Genomic DNA, 21,072 nt, shown 5'->3' with positions numbered 1-21,072 from the left:
ACATTTTCATTACCCCAAAAAGAAACCCCACTTCCTTTATCCGTCAACCCCCAATCCCTCCATCCCCCCAGCCCTAGGCAGCCACTAATCTACATTCTGTCTGTATAGATTTGTTTGCTTGGGACATTTTATGTAAATTGAGTCTTGCAATATGTGGTCCTTTATGACAGGCTTCTTTCATTTAACATAATATTTTCAAGGTTCATCTGTGTTGTAACATGTATCAGTACTTCATTCTTTTATTTCCAGATATTATAACCTGTATAAATATAACACATTTTATTTATCCATTCATCAGATGATGGACATTTGGGTTCTTTCTACTTTTTGGCTATTATGAATAATGCTGGTATAAACATTCATGTACAAGTTAATGTGGACATATGTTTTTATTTCTATTGGCTGTATAACTAGTAGTGGAAATGCTGGATTCTATGGTATTCTGTATTTAACCATGTTAGGAATTGCCAGGCTGATTTTAAATATTTTCATTATTGATATATATTTACAAATAGCTCTCCAGAGGAATTGTCCAATTTTTATTCTGATCAGCAGCATATTGATGGTGCCTGTTTTCTCAAAGCCTCACCAAAACAATCTGATAGGTTAAAAATGTTATCTTGGCATAGTGCTAAGTTAAAGTTTCTCTATGAGTGAGGTTGAGCACCTTTTCCTATCTTTAAAAGCCATCTGTTTGTTTTGCCAGCAATATTTGTTTTGCCAGGTTTTCTTTTGTTAATTTTTGTAATCTACATGTTGGAGTTCTTTATGTGTAAGGGAAATTATCCTATGAATTGCAAACATTTTTTCCTCATTTGTAATTTGTCATATGACTTTCCTTACAGTGGTTTTTGAAATAATTCTTTTGTTAAATCTTTGTCTTTAATTTCAACTATATTGAAGTCCATGAATAGGGTAAAAGAATGCATTTTGTCAAAAGCACAGCTGAAACTAAGACTTATTCTTGTCTAGGTACTGGCTTTCAGGGCTGACTGTTAATCATAGTTTTATAAGAATTCTTAGTAAATTGCATTGATTTCCTAGTGAGAGAGACTTATCAAAAACAGGCATATTCATTATAACACTGAAAGAAAAGATGATTGCCAGAGGCTTTACTTATAACTGATGTAGTCCCGTCTTTAAAATTCTAGAGGACCTGACTGGAACACTGAATTGTATAATGAAGGGAGTGCTACAGTCAGAGAGCTTCTTACCGAGCTGTATGGCAAAGTGGGAGAAATTCGTCACTGGGGCCTGATCCGATACATTTCTGGGATCTTAAGGAAGAAAGTGGAAGCACTTGATGAGGTACTATAAATTCTTGAATTTATACCAAATCTAAATAAGAGTGCTTTTTAAAAATTGATTTCTATAATTGTTTTTTAAAACAACCATAGCCTCTAACCATTTGAGATGTCTTTTCCACATAAAATTTGATATTCAGGCCGGGCGCGGTGGCTCAAGCCTGTAATCCCAGCACTTTGGGAGGCCGAGACGGGTGGATCATGAGGTCAGGAGATCGAGACCATCCTGGCTAACACAGTGAAACCCCGTCTCTACTAAAAAATACAAAAAAAAAAACTAGCCGGGTGAGGTGGCGGGCGCCTGTAGTCCCAGCTACTCGGGAGGCTGAGGCAGGAGAATGGCGTGGACCCGGGAGGCGGAGCTTGCAGTGAGCTGAGATCCGGCCACTGCACTCCAGCCTGGGAGACAGAGCGAGACTCCGTCTCAAAAAAAAAAAAAAAAAAAATTTGATATTCAATTCTTTTTGTTTGTGAATGACAAGTAAGAATTGTAGATTTATAAAATTTTATAAACCATAACATCTTTATAATGATATTAAGAATTCTATATCTTTTTTTTTTTTTTTTTTTTTTTTTTTTTTGAGACGGAGTCTTGCTCTGCCGCCCAGGCTGGAGTGCAGTGGCCGGATCTCAGCTCACTGCAAGCTCCGCCTCCCGGGTTTACGCCATTCTCCTGCCTCAGCCTCCCGAGTAGCTGGGACTACAGGCGCCCGCCACCTCGCCCGGCTAGTTTTTTGTATTTTTTAGTAGAGACGGGGTTTCACCATGTTAGCCAGGATGGTCTCGATCTCCCGACCTCGTGATCCGCCCGTCTCGGCCTCCCAAAGTGCTGGGATTACAGGCTTGAGCCACCGCGCCCGGCCTAAGAATTCTGTATCTTAAGAATGAATTTACACTAGGTTCCTACCTCCTAGAAAGGGAAACGTCCATACACCATTAGTGGGAATGGAACTTGGTATAGCCACTTACGGAAAACAGTATGGAGGTTCATCAAAAAACTAAAAGTAGAACTACCATGGGATCCAGCAGTCCAACTACTGGGTATATATCAAAAAGAAAGGAAATCAGTATATGCGAGAGATAATCTACAATTCCCATGTTTATTGTGGCACTATTCCCAATAGCAAAGGTATGGAATAAACCTAAATGTCCATCAGAAAATGAATAGATGAAGAAAATGTGGTATATATACACAATTGGATATTATTCTGCATTAAAAAGAGTGAAACCCTGTCATTTACAGTAACATGAATGGAACTGGAGGGCACTATGTTAGGTGAAATAACCCAGGCACAGAAAGACAAATACCACATGTTCTCACTCATATGTGCGAGCTTAAAAAGTTGATCTCATAGAGGTAGAGAGTAGAATGATTGATACCAGAAGCTGGGAAGGGTAGTTGGGAGTGGGGGACAAAGAAAGATTTGCTTAATGGGCACGAAAATACAATTAGATTGAAGGAATAAGATCTAGTCTTTAGTGTCACAATAGGGTGACTATAGTTAACAATAATTTGTTGTAAACTCAAAATAACTAAAAGAGTAGATTTGGAATCTTGCCATCACAAAGAAATGATAAATATTTGAGGTGATGGATGTCTCAATTACCCAGGTTTGATCATTACATGTTGTATGCTTGTATGAAACTATCACATGTACTCCATAAATATGTATAACTTATTTATCCAAAAAATCAAAAACTTAAACATTTAAACAAATTTGTTAAAAAGAAAGAAAAAAATCCATAAACCAACCAAACAAAAAAATTCCTGCCTTGTAGGAGATAGATGAAAAGGCTTCATTGTTTCTTCCTAGAAATCCTTCTTTTCTGATCTTCATGGTATTTTCTGAGGAAGAGAGTTCAGTGTGTCATTATGTTAAGGAGGAGCAAAGGTTTCTAAGCTGAAAAGAGAAATGCTGTGGAAACCTGAGGTGTTACAGAAACGATAATATTATGCTATCTCTTGTTAGGCCTGCACAGACCTTCTCTCCCACCAGAAACATTTGACAGTGGGACTTCCTCCAGAACCTCGAGAAAAGACTATCTCTGCGTGAGTATGGCTGAATTTGATCAGGCTTCTCTGAGCCTTTAAGGAGTGGTGTGGACTTAGAATTCCCTTGCCCTAATCTGTCAGTGGATGATAATGTCCCACATATGTTCACCTCTATCAGAGACACTTAGTGGAAGAATGTTGGTAATGATAGGGCAAGAGTAAATGAAGGAGAAAACTCACAGAGAGTAGTACTCAAACTCTTTTTACTTATTGGATTTTCCATGCCTGCCATTCAAAAAACAAAACAAACAGGGTACCTTGAGTTAGCAACCACAAAATGTCAGCCATACTCTGGAAAGAGGAAGTGAAAGAAAGTGGCTAGAGCCAGGGCTAACCATGAAACTCCATGCTGCTCAAGAAGAATAAAGGGGATGGAGGTCATAGTCAAAGAGGAAAAATGGCTACTTACAGAGCAATGTGAGGTAGCACCCCTCCAGGAACCCTGTAATCAGAGTGCCACTGTCTGAGGTCTGCCACAGCCTCCAACTGGAAAGAGTACCCTAAGATAGGCTTGGCCTGGAGGGAGATGTGAGTCAAGTGATGGGGCTGGGATGGAAAATTGAATCTTTATACATGAGTCTTCCTTTTGCCACTGGCCATGCCAGTAAAATTCATCTGCAGTAAATGTGTTTAATTTCATATCACACCAGTGCCAAAATTTAAATCTTACAAAGAGTATGTATCTCCAAGAAATATTTTTAGAGAGATTCTAATTTCATTCATAAATGATCTGAAGAGTCTATTTTTCTGCTAGAGAGTAATTTTTAAAAAGGGTATTCCCCCCTGCTTGTCAGTTCTACTTCTGTAGCCAAAGTAGTAAAAAAAACTTTTGTAAATATTTCTCCCTCATTTTTTCCCGGTTAAACTCTATCTACAGCATGTTTTTTATTGACAAATTTTTTTTACTACATTGGCTACAGAAGGGATACTTTTGCTGATGTCTGCATACTACTTCCTTCCTGGTTTATGTCCATGATTTCTGTTACCCTTGAGTTCCAGTTCAAGCTTCCATATGAAGGCTCAGAGAAGCATAAGTTCCAGCAAACTTCACCACCACGGGCTTAAAGTGCTCTGGGTACTAAATAGACTCAAAAAGCAGTCTAGGCCACAAGGACTGCAATTCCTGGGCAAATCCTTGTGTTGTGCTGGACTCGAAACCAATGGACTTGGGGTACATGCGACCTAGTGAGATATCAGCTAGGGTGGGCAAAGGAGTGCTTGTGCCACCCCTCTTCCAACCTCAGATAGTACAACTCTGGGAGAGAATCCTTCCTTCCACTTGAGAGGAGAGGAAAGAGTAAAGAGGACTTTATCTTGCAAGTTGGATACCAGCTCAGCCACAGTAGGATAGGGCACCAGGCAGAGGCATCAGACTCCCATTCCAGGCCCTAGCTCCTGGATGACATTTTGACACACACCTTGCATCAGAAGGGAACCTGCTACTTTGAAGGGAAGGACCCAGTTTTGGCAGGATTTATCACGTACTGACTAAAGAGCCCTTGGGCCCTGAACAATCAGCACAGTGACTAGGTAGTACTTGGCCATGGGCCTTGAGTGAGACTCTGAGACTTTCTGGTTCCAGGTGTGACCAAACACATGCCCAGCTGTGGTGGGTATATGGAGAGACTCCTTATGCTCAAGAAAAGGAGATGGAAGAGAAAAGGGGACTTTGTCTTGCAGCTTAGGTACCAGGTTGGCCACAGTGGGGTAGAGCACAAAGCAGGTTCTTGAGGTCCCCGATTATAGGCCTGGCATTTGGCCCAGTAACTGCTAACAAACGTACAGTGCAGTGGTGTTTGAAGAAGTTTTGCAAAGGAAACAAGAGCCTTGAAGATGAGGAGCATACTGGCCAGCCGTCGAAAGTTGACAATGACCAATTGAGAGCTATCGTTGAAGCTGATCCTCTCACAACTACACGAGAAACTGCCAAAGAACTCAGCATCAACCATTCTACAGTCAGTCATTCGGCATTTAAAGCAAATTGGAAAGGTGAAATTGGAGAAAATATTTGCCAACTACCCATCTGATAAGGGATTAATAACCAGAATATATAAGGAGCTCAAACAATTCTATAGGAAAAAAAATCTAATAGTCTGCTTTAAAAATGGGCAAATAGTCTGAATAGACATTTCTCAAAAGAAGACATACAAATGACAAACAGACATATGAAAAGATGCTCAACATCATTGATCATCAGAAAAATGCAAATCAAAACTACAATGAAGTATCATCTCACCCCAGTTAAAATGGCTTTTATCCAAAAGGCAGGCAATAACAAATGCTGGCAAGGATGTGGAGAAAAGGGAACCCTCATGTATTGTTGGTAAGAATGTAAATTAGTACAACTGCTATGGTGAACAGTTTGGAGGTTCCTGAGAAAAAGCTAAAAATAGAGCTGCCATACGATCCAGCAATCCCACTGCTAGGTATATACCCAAAAGAAAGGAAATCAGTACATTGATGAGATATCTGCACTCCTGCGTTTATTTCATCAGTATTCACAATAGCCAAGATTTGGAAGCAACCTAAGTGTCCATCAGTAGATGAATAGATCAAGAAAATATGGTACATATACAAAAGGGAGTACTATTCAGACACAAAAAAGAATGAGATCCTGTCATTTGTAACAACATGGATGGAACTGGAGGTCATTTTGTTAAGTGAAATAAGCCAGACACAGAAAGACAAAGTTCACATGTTCTCACTGATTTGTGGGAACTAAAAATCAAAACAATTGAACTCATGGAGATAGAAAGTAGAATGATGGTTACTAAAAGACTGGGAAGGGTAGCAGGGGTTATGGGTTGGGGGTGGGGATGGTTAATGGGTACAAAAAGTAGTTGGAGAGAATGAATAAGATCTCGTATTTGATAGCACAATAGGGAGACTATGGTCAAAATAATTTAATTGTGCATTTAAATATAACTGCAAGAGTGTAATTGGATTGTTTGTAACACAAAAGATAAATGCTTGATGAGATAGATACCCCATTTACCCTGATTTGATTATTATATGTCAAATGCCTGTATCAAAATATCTCATGCACCCCAGAAATATATACACCTACTATATACCCACAAAAATTAAAAATTAAAAAAATTTAAAGAAAAGAATTTGAGGCGAGGACACAATTCAACCCATAAAATCTTGCTTCTAGAAAAATTAATCTTTTTTGTATCAGTTTTGTGACACTGTAGGCAGTCCAAAGAAGATGATGGCATGGTTCATGCCCCAGAGTACTTTGTGTCAGCAGGAGAATCAGAAGTGTGGGAGGATGGGTGTATACCTGTGTGTGTGTGTGTGTGTGCTCGTATGTGAATTGAAACTATAGAAAATCAAACAACTCTATCAACTGTGATTGTAAAATAATAAAATGGTTTCAAAAAGGCACAGCTAGTATTCCATTGTGGGGGTGGGATGCTGAAGAGATGTTGGTTAAAGAAGGAATACATTCTAATGTTCAGTAGCAGAGTAGGGTGACTATTGTTAACAACAATGTATTGTATATTTCAAAATAACTAGAAGAGAGGACTTGAAATGTTCCCAGCTAAAAGAAATGGTAAATGCTCAAGGTGATGGATACCATAAGTACCCTGACTTGATCATTACACATCCTATGTATGTAACAAAACATCACATGTACCCCGTAAATATGTAGAAATATTGTGTATTACCAAAAAAAGCACAGCTTAAAGTTAATTTAGTACTTTGTAGTCATAATAGTTACTTGTCAAATGTTCAAAGCTAACTATGAAAGACTAGTCTAGAAGGACATCATGGTGTGAGTTTTAAATAAATTTTGAAGGAGGAAGAGAATCCAGGTTTAGAGAGAGGAGAGCAGAGCTCCTCTAAGTTGATATGGGCCACAGTGGTTTCAGGAGGCAATGAAAGAGCTCTGAAGTTTGAAAGAATCAGAATGCTGTTGGTCATGATGAAATGTTGAGGCAGTGATGTGGACTTGGATAAAGTTGCTTCATTTTTTCAGCATATTTAAGATTAAGTGGTTGTAGAATATTGTCTTTCTTCACTGTCTTCTTCCTCAGACCTCTGCCCTATGAGGTGCTCACTCAGCTGATAGATGAAGCCAGTGAAGGGGATATGAGCATTTCAATCCTTACACAGGTGAGAAGAATTGTAAAGGCTAATCTGGTGATTGATATTTTAAAGTTTGTTTTCAATTGATCTAGCAATTTCCAAAGACAACAAAATAGGCGTTGTGAGACCTGGGCCATTATTTTTGTCTATATCTACTCTGTGTGCAGGAAATAATGGTATATCTAGCCATGTATATTCGAACCCAGCCTGGCCTCTTTGCTGAAATGTTTCGACTTCGAATTGGTCTGATCATACAAGTTATGGCAACAGAACTGGCCCACTCCCTTCGATGCTCAGGTACTTAATTCAGTAACTGTTTTAGGTAGAATTCACTTTTGATGTAGGTTTATAGAGTTCGGAATCAAGAAAGAAAGAAAGCTAAAACATTTTTATCCATAGCTCAAGCTGGATATGGCAGCCTTGTTCCCCTGTTAGTCACTATTTATGCAAGTCAAGGAGCTGATATGATGACACATTTGTGTATCAGTTCTGCAGATTCCGAATGCCATCTCCTGGGGACTCCACTCCAAATCCTTCTTAACTTATCACTCTTTGCTAACTTCATTTCTCTAACTCTGGAGAGTACTTGAGTGTGACAGATTGGGTTGGGTTCAGATTTAGGCAGTGGAGCATCTGTACACCAAGAATGAGTCACAACATCAGTGGATCATGGTGTCAGTATTCTGTCTAGTCACCATCATGATTGAATAAAGGAAGATGACATTTTCATTAACATCTATCTGACAAGACTCTCTTTGAAATTAACTATAGGTGTATTTGGCAAGATAAAAGTTTTAGTTAGAAGAATAGTTGGGGCCTGTAAAAGCTGTAGGGCAAAATGGTATAAAGTGTGAAGGGGAAAAATGGACCCCTATGGCATGACTCCTTATTCCATTAGTATTTGTTTGATTTCAACAAGAATTGCAAAATAATACAGATAGGGAGGTACAGAAAAATAAAATCAAAGTTGTAAAACTCAATTTTAGCCATTCTTTCTGTTAAATTTCCCCCCAAAAGGCTCGTAATCGAGCTGTTAACAAGTAGCTAAATTTATCAGTTTGAGTCAAACCGAACTCAAACACATGAGATAATTTATATTTAAGTAACCCTTTGACGGAAGAGAGCTAGCAGTTATTTTATACCTACCATATTCCAGAGACTGTGCTTTTTGCTTTAAGTTTATAGATATTGTATCATTTAATCCTTACAAGAATCCTCTGGAGAAGAAGGTAGTATTGTGTCACTTTTACCAATAAAGAAACTGAAACTCAAGGTTACCTAACATCCCCAAAGTAACATAGCTAGTAAATAGTGGAATTTGAGTCTGAGTCCACCTGATTGCAAATGATTTCCAGTTCAGTACATTGTTATAGATAAACATTATATAGTATTCTCTAGATGTGGTATCAAGGGATGTTTTGCAAGAGGGTGTGATTGCTCAATAATAAACCTTAATAAGGGATAAGTCCCTGAATATTCACTTTTCCTTAATTGCCTGTTATATTTCTTGTTTTCCTGTGGATTCATGAAAACCATGGCTCTTTATTCCTTATAGGATAAAGTCAAGATCCCTGGGTCTGATATTTAATACCCTCAACAGTCTGACCTTTATCTTCTACTCCCATAGTACTTCCCACTAATTTTGTCAGTTCCAGTCCTTGGAGAGTGATGTCTCCATTGATTTCAAAGGCAATTATTGTCTATACCTCTCATTTGGCACATAGAATATGCAATGTTTTATTGTTTATCATGTTTACATGTTCCATCACTCCCAAAGAGATAGTCAGACTCTCAAGATTAGGTATCATGTCACATACCTGCTTGTACTAATGTTACTTAAAATGATGACCTGCACGTAGTCAACTTTTAATAAATGTATGAGGTTGATTAACATGTTCAGGTTATCCTCTTATATTCATAATTTCATGGATTCAAATCTATATCTCTTAAGTCTCTATTATTTCTAGGCTGAGAAGTTTAAATTATTTTAGCCTATCTGCATATATACATTCATTGCCTTTCTCTGAATGACCTCCAGTTCCATTGTTATTCTTTCATTCTTCTCACCTTCAAATAAAGATTTTACTAAGTATCCTAATGGTGTGGAAGCAAGGCGAAGAAAAAAATCAGTTACCTCGCTAATCCACAAATTGGATAGTCAGTCCTTAAATAATTAAGAATCTGTGGAAGGAAGAATACCTAAGCAGTAGGGTGCTAGCAATTTATTTTGTAATTCTGTTCTTCCAATCAAGTGACTCAGAAATTCTAAGCAAGAAAAGAAATAGAGAAAGTATAGAGAGGGCATGGCAGGCAAATTAGAAGTCCTTCTGTTCTAACATTTCTGCTGACTAGCTGAGGAAGCCACGGAGGGCCTGATGAATCTCAGTCCTTCGGCCATGAAGAATCTCCTGCATCACATTCTCAGCGGCAAGGAGTTTGGAGTGGAACGAAGCGGTGAGATTGAATAACTGCATTTTCATTTCATACTGTTTGGTTTAAGTGTCTCATTGGTTTTAAAATGTTTTTCCTTCATCATAGGACCCTTTTGCCCCAAATAAATAAACTCCAATATATAAAACAGAAACCAAGCTGTCTTCTGGAGCAAGATTTGGAAACCACTGTATTTTTCCTTAAATGATATATCAACTAAGTGGATTGATTATTATCATGTTTCATTTTTAACTGTTTAATGCATTCCCTCACATTATCTTAAGTCTCCACTTTAGGACAACTAGCAACCCATATCATCTGAAACTTTCTTATATTCTAATTGGCAATAATCCAGTAGCTCTTACAGTATTGTATTATGTGTGTAGCTGCTTACGGTACTTCTAATGTAACCCTTTCAAGTTTAAACTTACAAATTAATAGTCCACCTGCATTTGTGGTTTTGGTTGGATTTGGCATTGCATACCTAAAGCAGCAGAGCCAATGAAAAGCGGTCATCTCTCATGCTCAACTTTCAGAGTTAGGGTAAGTAGATATATACGGTCAGATGGATGGATGTCAGACCTTAGAGTGGTAAAAGAAGGTTAAAAAGCAGTGTGTTTCAAGCAGGGGATCTTGCTAAAATGCACATTTTGATTCAGTAGATCTGGGGTGGGACCTGAGATTCTACTAACAAGCTCCTAGGTGGTACTGATGCTGCTGGTCCATGGACCACATTTCAAATAGCAAGGTTATCGTTTTTAAATTAAGTTAAAAATAAGGATATATATGAAAGTTTTTTTTTTAATGTGATGGGGAAGAAATTGAACCTTATTATCCTCTCTCTTTCTCTGTAATGTCTCATACTATGTAGTTCGTCCCACTGATTCAAATGTCAGTCCTGCTATTTCTATCCACGAGATTGGTGCTGTTGGAGCAACCAAAACAGAACGAACTGGGATCATGCAGTTAAAAAGTGAGATAAAGCAGGTAAGATACTACTTGGGAGATTAGCTGGGATATTGCCACGTTTAAGAACATTCTTTTGGAATCAGACTTTGTTGGGTCATTTATTTTGTTTCACATTCTGAGTTTAATTTGAGCCATTTATTTTTCAGGTGGAATTTCGTAGACTGTCAATCTCAGCTGAGAGTCAGGTGAAACAACTAGGGATCATTTAACATGGTTTAACTTACCTTTAGTTCTATATAACATGCATGAGCTCATGGCCTTTTTACAAATAAGATAACAAGTCTTGGAGTAGATTGTTTGAATTGCCTTTATAACAGTCATTTTGCAGACAGCTTTCCTTTTTCTGGACCAAAGTAATTTGCTAATTTTAGAAGGAAAGTAACTTGCATCTGATAACAAGAACTTGAAACCCTGAGTTTATGTTATTAGGACTGATGTAATTTTGGATTCTGTTATTAGGACTGATGTAATTTTGGAATTAATTTTCTTTATAAAACAAGATGTAGACTTCAAGCAAAGAGTTTTTGCTTGGCCAGAGTTTAGGTTGGCTTCTGAACCTTTTCCTAGGCCCATTTGTGCGCTTTCTTGTAAAATCCAGCTTTAGCAAGAGAACCCTGCTAAGTCAGTTTAGCCAGAAACCCCTATCCTCGATATCTTATCATCCTTGATATCTGATCAGGCTCCCCATCTTCTACCACCCTCAGGTGATGTCCAGTCACCCTGGCCTGTCTTCAGCAAAAATCCTGTTAGAATGGTTTAGCCAGAATCCTCTCTACCTCTGATGTTTCTCTCTTAGTAATTTTTCCACCCCTTGGCTATAAATTCCCACTTGCTTATGTTATATTCAGAGGGGAGCCCAATCTTTCTCCCTTACTGCAAGATCTTGTTGCAATGGTTCTGCACCTATTAACAATGGTCCTGAATAAAGTCTTCCTTACTGTGCTTTAACAAGTATCACTGAATAATTTTTTCTTTAACAAGATATACAAAAGGTGTTGTGGACACGTAGAGGGAGAAACATCTAAATCAGTCTGGGAGATAGTGGGAGTCACTAAATACCATGTTGTAGTCTCTTAATTTTTCCTGCAGGTGAGAATAGAGAGTGGTTGCATTATACAAGGAAATAGTTAACAAAATCTTCCATAGCTTATTTTTAAAACTCTAGGAAGTCATGTGGTTTCAAGATCTCCAAGATGAGAAATTACTGATTTGGCCTCTCCTAGAAGCACATTTTATGAAAAGTTTAAAACTACTTAAAACTACTCCTCCTATTTTCAGAATAGAATTATGATAGCTTGCAGTATAGAAACACCTCCAGAAGAGGAGAGGTTAAATGGAAATTTGGAGTTTTATTTTTAGTTTTTGTTTCTTTTTTTAAAGTTTTTTAGCACTGGGGTCTCACTGTGTTGTCCAGGCTGGAGTGCAGTGGCTATTCACAGGCACAAAATCTTGGATTCATGCACTCCTTCTACCTCAGTTTCCAGAATGGCTTGGGACTAAAGCATGACACCACCTTACTATTTGGTTTTTTAAAAAGAAATTAGAAACCCTTTAGAAAGACAATGAGCCAATGCTTGAAGCTTAATCTGAGGTAACTTGAGTACACCCATCAAATACCCTATGGCGTTTATATTTATGCAAGAATAAGTATGAAAATGGAATAAGAAAGGGCCTTGTGTTCACTTCACAGTGTTCTCAAATAATTTGAATAATCTGAACATTTTCCTATTTGAAACGTGAAAGAACTACATTCAGTACTGAATAGTTAGTTACACTGGCATTATTAGTAAATAATCTTTGATTTGGTTGAGAGTTATTGGATAAACATTTTATAATTGTTGATTGTCACTCAGTATTACTTTTAAGTTCATTATGTATTTACAACTTGAAGTACATGTTCCCAGCTAGATTAATATGATGTTGAGACTTGACCTACTCAACTACATCATTTAAGTTTTTTCTACACATTCACTACCTACAGGTTTTCAAGGGAGACAAAATCACTAGGACTGTAATTTAGAGGATTGAGAGTCCTAAATTTGCATTACTTTCTTATTTCTAAATATTAACTTCCATCCTCACCTGCCTGTCAGGTATTTTGTATTGTTCTAAGCCATTTTTTCCCTATCACTCGAAAATGCCCTCTTTTCTTATTATGGAAAAAAAAATTATAAGGGTATTTTTATTTCTTTTCCCTTCACCATGGCTTCTAGAGTAAAGCTATTTCATCAGCTTTTTAATGATTTTGTGCTGACTACATACTGAAATAGTCTGTATTTTTACTCCACTAGTGACGTAAAAGTACAAATAATTGTTTCCTGGCCTCATAGTTTTAAAATTTTATTTTCTCAATTTGTTCTCATAGTCCAATGGTGGTCATCCCCTCGGTATAGATTTAATGTCATCATCTTTTCTGGTAACTGCTGTGATCGTCTCATATATGCCATTCACATGTGCTTTGAATATGCTCTTATATAAATCATGGCATATACTGGTTGACTAAAAAGAAAAACAAAATTAATCAAGAATTAAAGTAAGTATACAGCAATTTCATATATGGGGGTGAATATTTTCATTTATTTTCCAATAAGGTTGGGAAGGGAGTTCAACTCCAACCTCTTTTCGATTTCAGAAAACAAAATTCAATTATTGGTTAAGTATAAATTCTTGGTCCCACCCTGAGTACACTGAGTCAGAAAGACTGGGGATAAGGCCCAGTAATCAGTTTTATTTATATGATTCTGATGAATTTTTAAGTTTGAAAACCACTGGGTTAGCTATTCTTCTGATTATGAATTCATTTAGTAAATATTGAGTGCCAGTTTTGTGCCAGGTACTGTGAACAAAATGGATGTGGTCCTTGCCCTCATGAAGCTTACAATTTAGGAAGACTGACCTCTAATTAAATTTATTTGGTTTAAATCAAAGACTCATAATGGCCTATGATTTCAGATTTCTCAAGCTGAAGAGATTTAGGCTAGACAATAACCAAACAAAAAATGGAAAATTGTTGGAAACAATATTAGTATTTTGGTTAACCTTAATCAAATACCCTGTAATGAACTAATAAGACTTGGCCAACTCTATCATATCCACATTAATATAGGACAGGGGTATAGAAGAAAATTTAAAAACTCAAAATGATTGATATTTGGCTTTGGAAAACAGTCTGAATTGTACTTTATCAGATCTATACCCTTTCTGGTTTGACCTCACAATCAACAGCCTAGAATCTTGGTGGTATAAACAAGACAGTGAAGGTGAATTAAATGGCAGTTCATCTACTCAACAGATCAGTGCGATAATCACTTGCCAATAGAAATGTTTGGGGGCTCTTTTCTCTTTTACATTGCATTGGTTGGTGATTTAGGCATTTGGCCCAAATTAAAATGTGAGAAGTTATTTTCTCAGAAAGTATTTATGTTATCTTCTATCTTATATTTATTTCTGAATTTAAACTGTTAACCACTTTGCCCAATGTATTTTATCCTTTACTTAGTATAATTGTTTCAAGGTTCATTATGTTTTAGTATGTATCAAAAGTTTATTTTTTTCATTGGTGAATAATATCCTATTAAATTAATGTACCACATTTATCCATTCATCCGTTGATGGACACCTGGATTGTTTCCACTTTTTGGCTACTATGAATAATTCTACAATGAACCTTCATTTACAAGTTTTTGTATGGACAAATGTTTTCACTTCTTTTGGATATATATCTAGGAGTGGAAGTTCTGGGTCATATGGTAACTATGTTTTGCATTCTGAAGAACTGCCAGACATGTCCAAACTGGCTGTACCATTTTACATTCCCACCAGCAATGTATGAGAGTTCCAGTTTCTTCACATCTTCACCAACCCTTACAATTGTCTATCTTTTTTATTATAGCCATCCTGGTGGGTGTGAACTGGTATCTCATTGTGGTTTTGATTTGCATTTCCCTAATAGCTAATGATAATGAGCATCTTTTCTCGTGCCCAGTGGCCATTTGTTTATCTTCTTTAGAGAAATGTCAGTTCACATTTGTGCCTATTTTAATTTTTTTTGTCTTTTTATTGTTGAGTTGCAAGGATTCTTTATATATTCTGGATACAAGTCCCTTTTAAGATATGTAATTTGCAAATATTTTCTCCCATCCCGTGGGTTGTCTTTTTACTCTCTTAATGGTATTCTTTGAACAACAAAAGTTTCTAATTTGGACAAAGTCCAGTTTGTCTATTTTTCTTTTATTACTCATGATGTTTTTGGTGTCATATCTAAGAAGGCTTTGCCTAATCCAAGGTCACAAAGATTTATTCCTATTTGTGTTCTAAGGGTTTTATAGAGTTAGCTGTTTTATTTAGGTCTATGATTATGTATGGAGGGGTCCCCAAGATCACCCTCAGATTTAATGATTCACTAGGAGGACTCATAGGACTCAGCATATAGTCATACTCACTGCTACGGTTTATTACACCAAAAGGGTACAAGATGCATTGGGCATAGTGCAAACTACAGTCAACAATAATTTATTATACATTTTAAAATAATAAAAAGTGTAATTAGGTTGTTTGTAACACAAAGGAAGGATAAATGCTTGAGATAATGGATACCCCATTTACCCTGATGTGGTTATTATGCATTGTATGCCTGTAATAAAGTGTCTCATACCTCATAAATATATAAACCTACTACGTACCTACAAAAGTTAAAAAAAGATGTAAAAGAGTCATTGGTCAAGTCTAGGGAAAACAGACACAAGCTTCCAGAGTACTCTGTCAGTGGAGTCACCCAGCAATGAGTTGTGACAAGATGTCACTGCCAACCAAGGAAGCTCATTAAATACTCAGCACCCATTATTCTTGTTGAGGGCTGGTCCATAAACAACCTCTGTCTGCCATGTACCAAAACTCTGGACTCCCAGAAAGAAAGCAAACGTTCAATGTAAACCATAGCGTTTGTAGAGTTTAGGTGTGGTAAGTCACTGTTATTAGTTCTGGGAATGGTGAGAACTCTCCCAGAATCCAAGTTTCTAAGTTTCCAAATGCCAGCCAAGGGCCAACCTTGTAAGCAGGCCTTTCCAAGAATAGCAGTTCTGGCCTACTGTCTTAACTCTTTTCTGCACAATGGGCTTAATTTTTGTGTGTGGTATAAGGTAGAGAGTTCAACTTCATTCTTTTGCATGTAGATGTCACTGTTCCAGCACCATTTGTTGAAAAGGCTATTTTTCCCTCATTTAATTATCTTGGCATCCTTGTTGAAAATTAATTGACCAAAATACAACGGTTTATTTTTGAACTCCCTGTTCGATTCCATAGATCTACATGTCTATTCTATACCAGTATGACACAGTTTTGATAGTTTTGTAGTTTTGATAGCTTTAGAGCAAATTTTGAAATCAGGAAGTGTGAGCTCTCCAACTTCAGTCTTCTTTTTAAATATGAATGTTAGGATCAGCTTGTGAATTTCTGCAAAGATCCCAGCTGGTATGTTGATAGAGATTGTGTTCAGTCTGTAGATCAGTTTTTGAAATATTGCCATCTTGATAATGTTAAGTCTTCTGACCCATGAACATGGGACTATATTTCAATTTATTTAGGTCTTTAATTTCTTTCAACATGTTTTATAGTTTTCAGAGTATTTGTTTTGGACTTCTTTTGTTAAATTTATTCCTATATATTTTATTATTCTTAATGTTATTTTAAATGGAATTGTTTTCTTAATTTTATTTTAATATTGTTGATTGCTGTTGTTTACAAATTCAATTGATTTTTTTATTATAGTAAGACATGTAACATGAGATCTACTCTAAAAGTTTTTTTAAGTGTACAATACAGTATCATTAACTATAGGCTTGATGTTGTACAGTAGATCTCTAGAATATTTTCATCTTACATAACTGAAACTTTATACTCATTGAATAGCAAGTTCCCATTTTCCCCTCTACCTAGCCCCTGACAACTACCGTTCTACTCTCTGCTTCTAAGAATCTGGCTGTTTCAGATACATTACACAACTGGAATCATACAGAATTTGTTCTTTTGTGACTGGCTTATTTCTCATAGCATAGTGTCCTCCAGGTTCATCTACACTGTCATATTTTGCAAAATTTCCTTTTTTAAAGGCTGAATAATATTCCATTTTATGTATTACCACATTTTCTTTTGCCATTCAGTTGTTGATATACATTTAGGTTGTTTTCATATCTTGACTATTGTGAATAATGCTGCATTGAACATGGGCATGCAAATGTCTCTTCAAGATTCTGATTTCAATTCTTTTGGATACATATCCAGAAGTGAGATTGCTGAATTATATGGTAGTTCTATTTTTAATTTTTGAGGAACCTCCATAATGTGTTCTATAGTGGCTGTACCATTTTACATTCCCAGCAACGGTGTATAAGGGTCCTAATTTCTTCACATTCTCACCAATATGTGTTATCTTTGGGTGTTTTTAACCATGGGCATCCTAACAGGTGTGAGGTGATAGCTCATTGTGGTTTGATTCGCATTTCCATGATGATTAGTGATGTTGAGCATCTTCACATGTGTGTGGTGGCTGTTTGTATATCATCTTTGGTGAAATGTCTACTCAAGTAAAATATAATTGATTTTTGTTATTGATATTATATCATGAAACTTTACTGAACTCATTTATTAGTTGTAGTTGCTTGTTAGTGAATTCCTTAGAACTTTCTACATACAAGATCATGTCATCTGCACATAGTTTTTACTTCTTCCATTCCAATCTGGATGCCTTTTATTTCTTTTCTTACTTAATCTCCCTGGCTCAAGCCTCCTGTAAAATGTTGAATAGAAGTGATAAGAGTGGGCATCCTTGTCTTATTCTGATCTTTAGGGGGAAAGCTTCAGTCTTCAACCACTCATTATGATGTTAGCTGTGGGTTGTTGTAGGGAAAAAGTCTTAACATTTATTAGATTGAGGAGGTTCCTTTCTGTTCCTAGTTTGTTGAGTGTTTTTATCATGAAGATGTGTTGAATTTTTGTTACCTTTTTTTTCTGTATCTATTAAGATGATGTGTTTTTTTTAACTTTTATTATATTGATGTAGTGTATTACATTAATTGATGTTCAGATGTTAAAACAGCCTTGAATTTCTGGAGTAAGTTCCACTTCATGTTGTATAATCCTTTTAGTATATCACTGAATTTGGTTTTCTAGTATTTCGTGGAGGATTTTTGCATCTATATTCATAAAGGATATTGAACTGTAGTTTTCTAGTAACATCTTTGTCTGATTTTGTATCTGGGTAATATTGGCCTCATAGAATGAGTTGGGAAGTGTTCCCTTCTCTTTTTTGGAAGAGATTGTGAAGAGTTAGTATTAATTCCTCTTTAAATGTTTTGTAGAATTAACCAGTTAACCCATCTGTGCATGGGCTTTACTACTATGTGGGAACGTTTGTTTATTTGTTTGTTTGTTCGTTTGAGACAGGGTCTAAAGATATTACCCAAGCTGGTCTCAAACTCTGGGGCTCATGCAATCCTTCTGCCTCAGCCTCCCAAGTAGCTGGGAATACAGGCACGAGCCATATGCCCATGCACCACGAGCCAAGCACTCATACTTTGTAGGAAGTTTTGTACTTACTAATTTGATATATTTGTTTGTAATAGGTCTATTAAGATGTTCTCTTTCTTTTTGAGTTGGTTTCGGTAGTTTGTGTCTTTCTAGGAATTTGTCTGTTTCATTGAGATTATGTAATTTGTCAGCATATGGCTTCAGATGGTATGTCCTCATAATCTTTTTCTTTCTGAAGGTCAGAATTGATGTCTTTATTTCCTCTTTTTTTCTTGGTCCTTCTAGCTAAAGCTTTGTCTATTTTGTTGATATTTTCATAGGAAAATATTGGGAGTTCATATGCTTTCCCTATTTTGTTTCTAGACTCTATTCCATTTCTTTCCACTCTAATCATTATTTCCTTCCTTCTGCTTGCTTTCTTTTTTTTTTTTTTTTTTTTTTTTTTTTTTTTGAGGCGGAGTCTGGCTCTCTTGCCCAGGCTGGAGTGCAGTGGCCAGATCTCAGCTCACTGCAAGCTCCGCCTCCTGGGTTCCCGCCATTCTCCTGCCTCAGCCTCCCGAGTAGCTGGGACTACAGGCGCCCGCCACCTCGCCCGGCTAGTTTTTTGTATTTTTTAGTAGAGACGGGGTTTCACCGTGTTAGCCAGGATGGTCTTGATCTCCTGACCTCGTGATCCGCCCGTCTCGGCCTCCCAAAGTGCTGGGATTACAGGCTTGAGCCACCGCGCCCGGCCCTGCTTGCTTTCAATTTAGTTTGCTCTTCTTTCTTAAAATGGAAAGTTTGTTTATTGATTTGAGATATTTATCCTTTCTTTAATACAGGCATTTATAACATAAATTGTTCATTAAGCGCTGTTTTAGCTGCATCCCATAAGTTTTGCTATGTTGTGCTTTTGTTTTCATTCATTTCATTATTTTCTAATTTTGCTAGTGATTTTTTCTTAATGCATTTATTATTTAGAAGTGTGTTGTTTAATTTCCACATATTTGTAAATTTCCTTAATTTCTTTCTGTTACTAACTTCTAATTATGTTGTGATTAGAGAACATACTTTGTATGATTTCTATTTTAAATTTATTATGGCTCGTCTTATGGCCCATGAGAGCAACAAACTAAACCAAGGACCAGCTAGAAGTTTAACAGAGATAATCGGGTAAAGAGACAGCTAAGAACGTCCCATATCATCAGTATTTTTATGGCTCTTCTCATGTATCACCAGATTGCTTTCAAAAAGGATTATACCAATGTACAGCACTGCTAGCTACATATAAGTCTACTAGCTTCACTATAACCTCTTGATCTTTGCTGCTCCACTTAATATTTGGTTTATAATTCTGCAGAGTATGTTTATTGTTCACTATAAAGTTCAACGACTTTATCATAGAAACAGAGATAACTTTTGATTGATGTTCTTTCCTCTCCTCTTCCAAGTCACCTGGAACCTCTATGACGCCAAGTAGTGGGTCCTTTCCTGGTGCATATGATCAGCAGTCATCTAAAGATAGTCGTCAAGGTCAATGGCAACGCCGAAGAAGGCTGGATGGGGCACTGAATAGAGTCCCAGTTGGATTTTATCAAAAAGTATGGAAAGTTTTGCAGAAGGTGAGCATAATACATTGTTGATGTCTCATTTTTCCCACTTGAAATTCTCAGTCTCCTTGGCAGGGATGACATGACTGTAATATAATCACTGCAATTATGTAAAAGTCATAACTCATATAGACAAAACCAAGAAGAAAACATAAAAATGAAACAGTTAATTTGTTATTGTGGCATTATTAATAATTTAATCTCTTTCTATTATTGTTGCCATAGTCTTGTTTCTAAATTGGACTTTTAAAATCATCACTTCTCTGCTTTTGGCCACAGTTGGACATTGATACATTTGCTGCTAATCAAATGAATTTGGTACTAAAGAGCTAACTTTCTATGTAGCTGTGGAGGGTTGTAAATGTTATTTGTAGCAACGTGCTATTCATAACCAAGTATCAGTAGAGTAAAACAAATGCAGTACTTGGGGAGTTTGTGTTAGGAGCTCTTACCTATATTTTTTCTTGGATGAAAATTACTAAATAAATGCAAAGTCATAATGATGGTAATAGTTCAGAGACTCTTTGATGTGACCAACATTTTTTTTTTTTTGAAGGCCTATTTGGCCAAAGAAATTTAAGGGCATGTCACACTATTATGGTGTTGACAGTTTTAGAGGGCCAAGTAGACTATTGTGCTCATGCATAGGTCTCATTCATAGTGTCTTAGGTGCCACTTTCTATATCATTGGCTTTAATAAGGACCTGAAGTTCACTTCATCCAGGACTTCAAACCCTTAAGTTATGTTTTTTCCCCTCTGGGCACTGATATTCTTCCAAGGACAGAATCAGGTGATCTTTTGGAAAGGTAAAAGTTGATTCCTCAGACTATGGGCTCTGGTAATCTTCCTTTTGAAGAGTACTGAGAACTTGCTTTTTTTGCAGCTAACTTCTATAGCACAATGGTGATAAATATAATTTATCTCTTCAGTTATGCATGGATTATGGCAATGTTCTATGTGCTCATACAGCAAAGAACAAAACAGATAATAATCTTCATTCTCCTTGAACTTATACTCTACTAGGAAGAAACAAATTATAAATAATAAACTGTAAATAAGCAAAGTATCTAGAATGTTAAAAGACAATAAGTACTATGGAAAAACAAG

The 21,072-nt window shown here is 36.6% G+C and overlaps 1 protein-coding gene across 5 annotated transcripts in view; it reads left to right on the top strand.

Moving 5' to 3' along the window:
- Window positions 1-21,072, top strand: part of PHKA1 (phosphorylase kinase regulatory subunit alpha 1) — a 131,352-nt gene that overhangs the window by 97,485 nt on the left and 12,795 nt on the right. For 3 of the 5 annotated variants that reach the window (XM_050776307.1, XM_050776305.1, XM_050776309.1), the window contains 8 exons: window positions 1,152-1,308; window positions 3,275-3,354; window positions 7,401-7,479; window positions 7,620-7,749; window positions 9,805-9,906; window positions 10,754-10,869; window positions 10,998-11,036; window positions 19,806-19,976. In XM_050776307.1, the coding sequence (XP_050632264.1) occupies window positions 1,152-1,308; window positions 3,275-3,354; window positions 7,401-7,479; window positions 7,620-7,749; window positions 9,805-9,906; window positions 10,754-10,869; window positions 10,998-11,036; window positions 19,806-19,976 (874 nt within the window). The remainder of the gene's footprint in view (window positions 1-1,151; window positions 1,309-3,274; window positions 3,355-7,400; window positions 7,480-7,619; window positions 7,750-9,804; window positions 9,907-10,753; window positions 10,870-10,997; window positions 11,037-19,805; window positions 19,977-21,072) is intronic. The other 2 variants (XM_050776308.1, XM_050776306.1) reach the window with 1 other exon arrangement.

Source organism: Macaca thibetana, chromosome X (genome assembly GCF_024542745.1).
Source record: "Macaca thibetana thibetana isolate TM-01 chromosome X, ASM2454274v1, whole genome shotgun sequence".
Taxonomy (NCBI): Eukaryota; Metazoa; Chordata; class Mammalia; order Primates; family Cercopithecidae; genus Macaca; species Macaca thibetana.
This window is presented reverse-complemented; position numbering and strand designations above follow the sequence as displayed.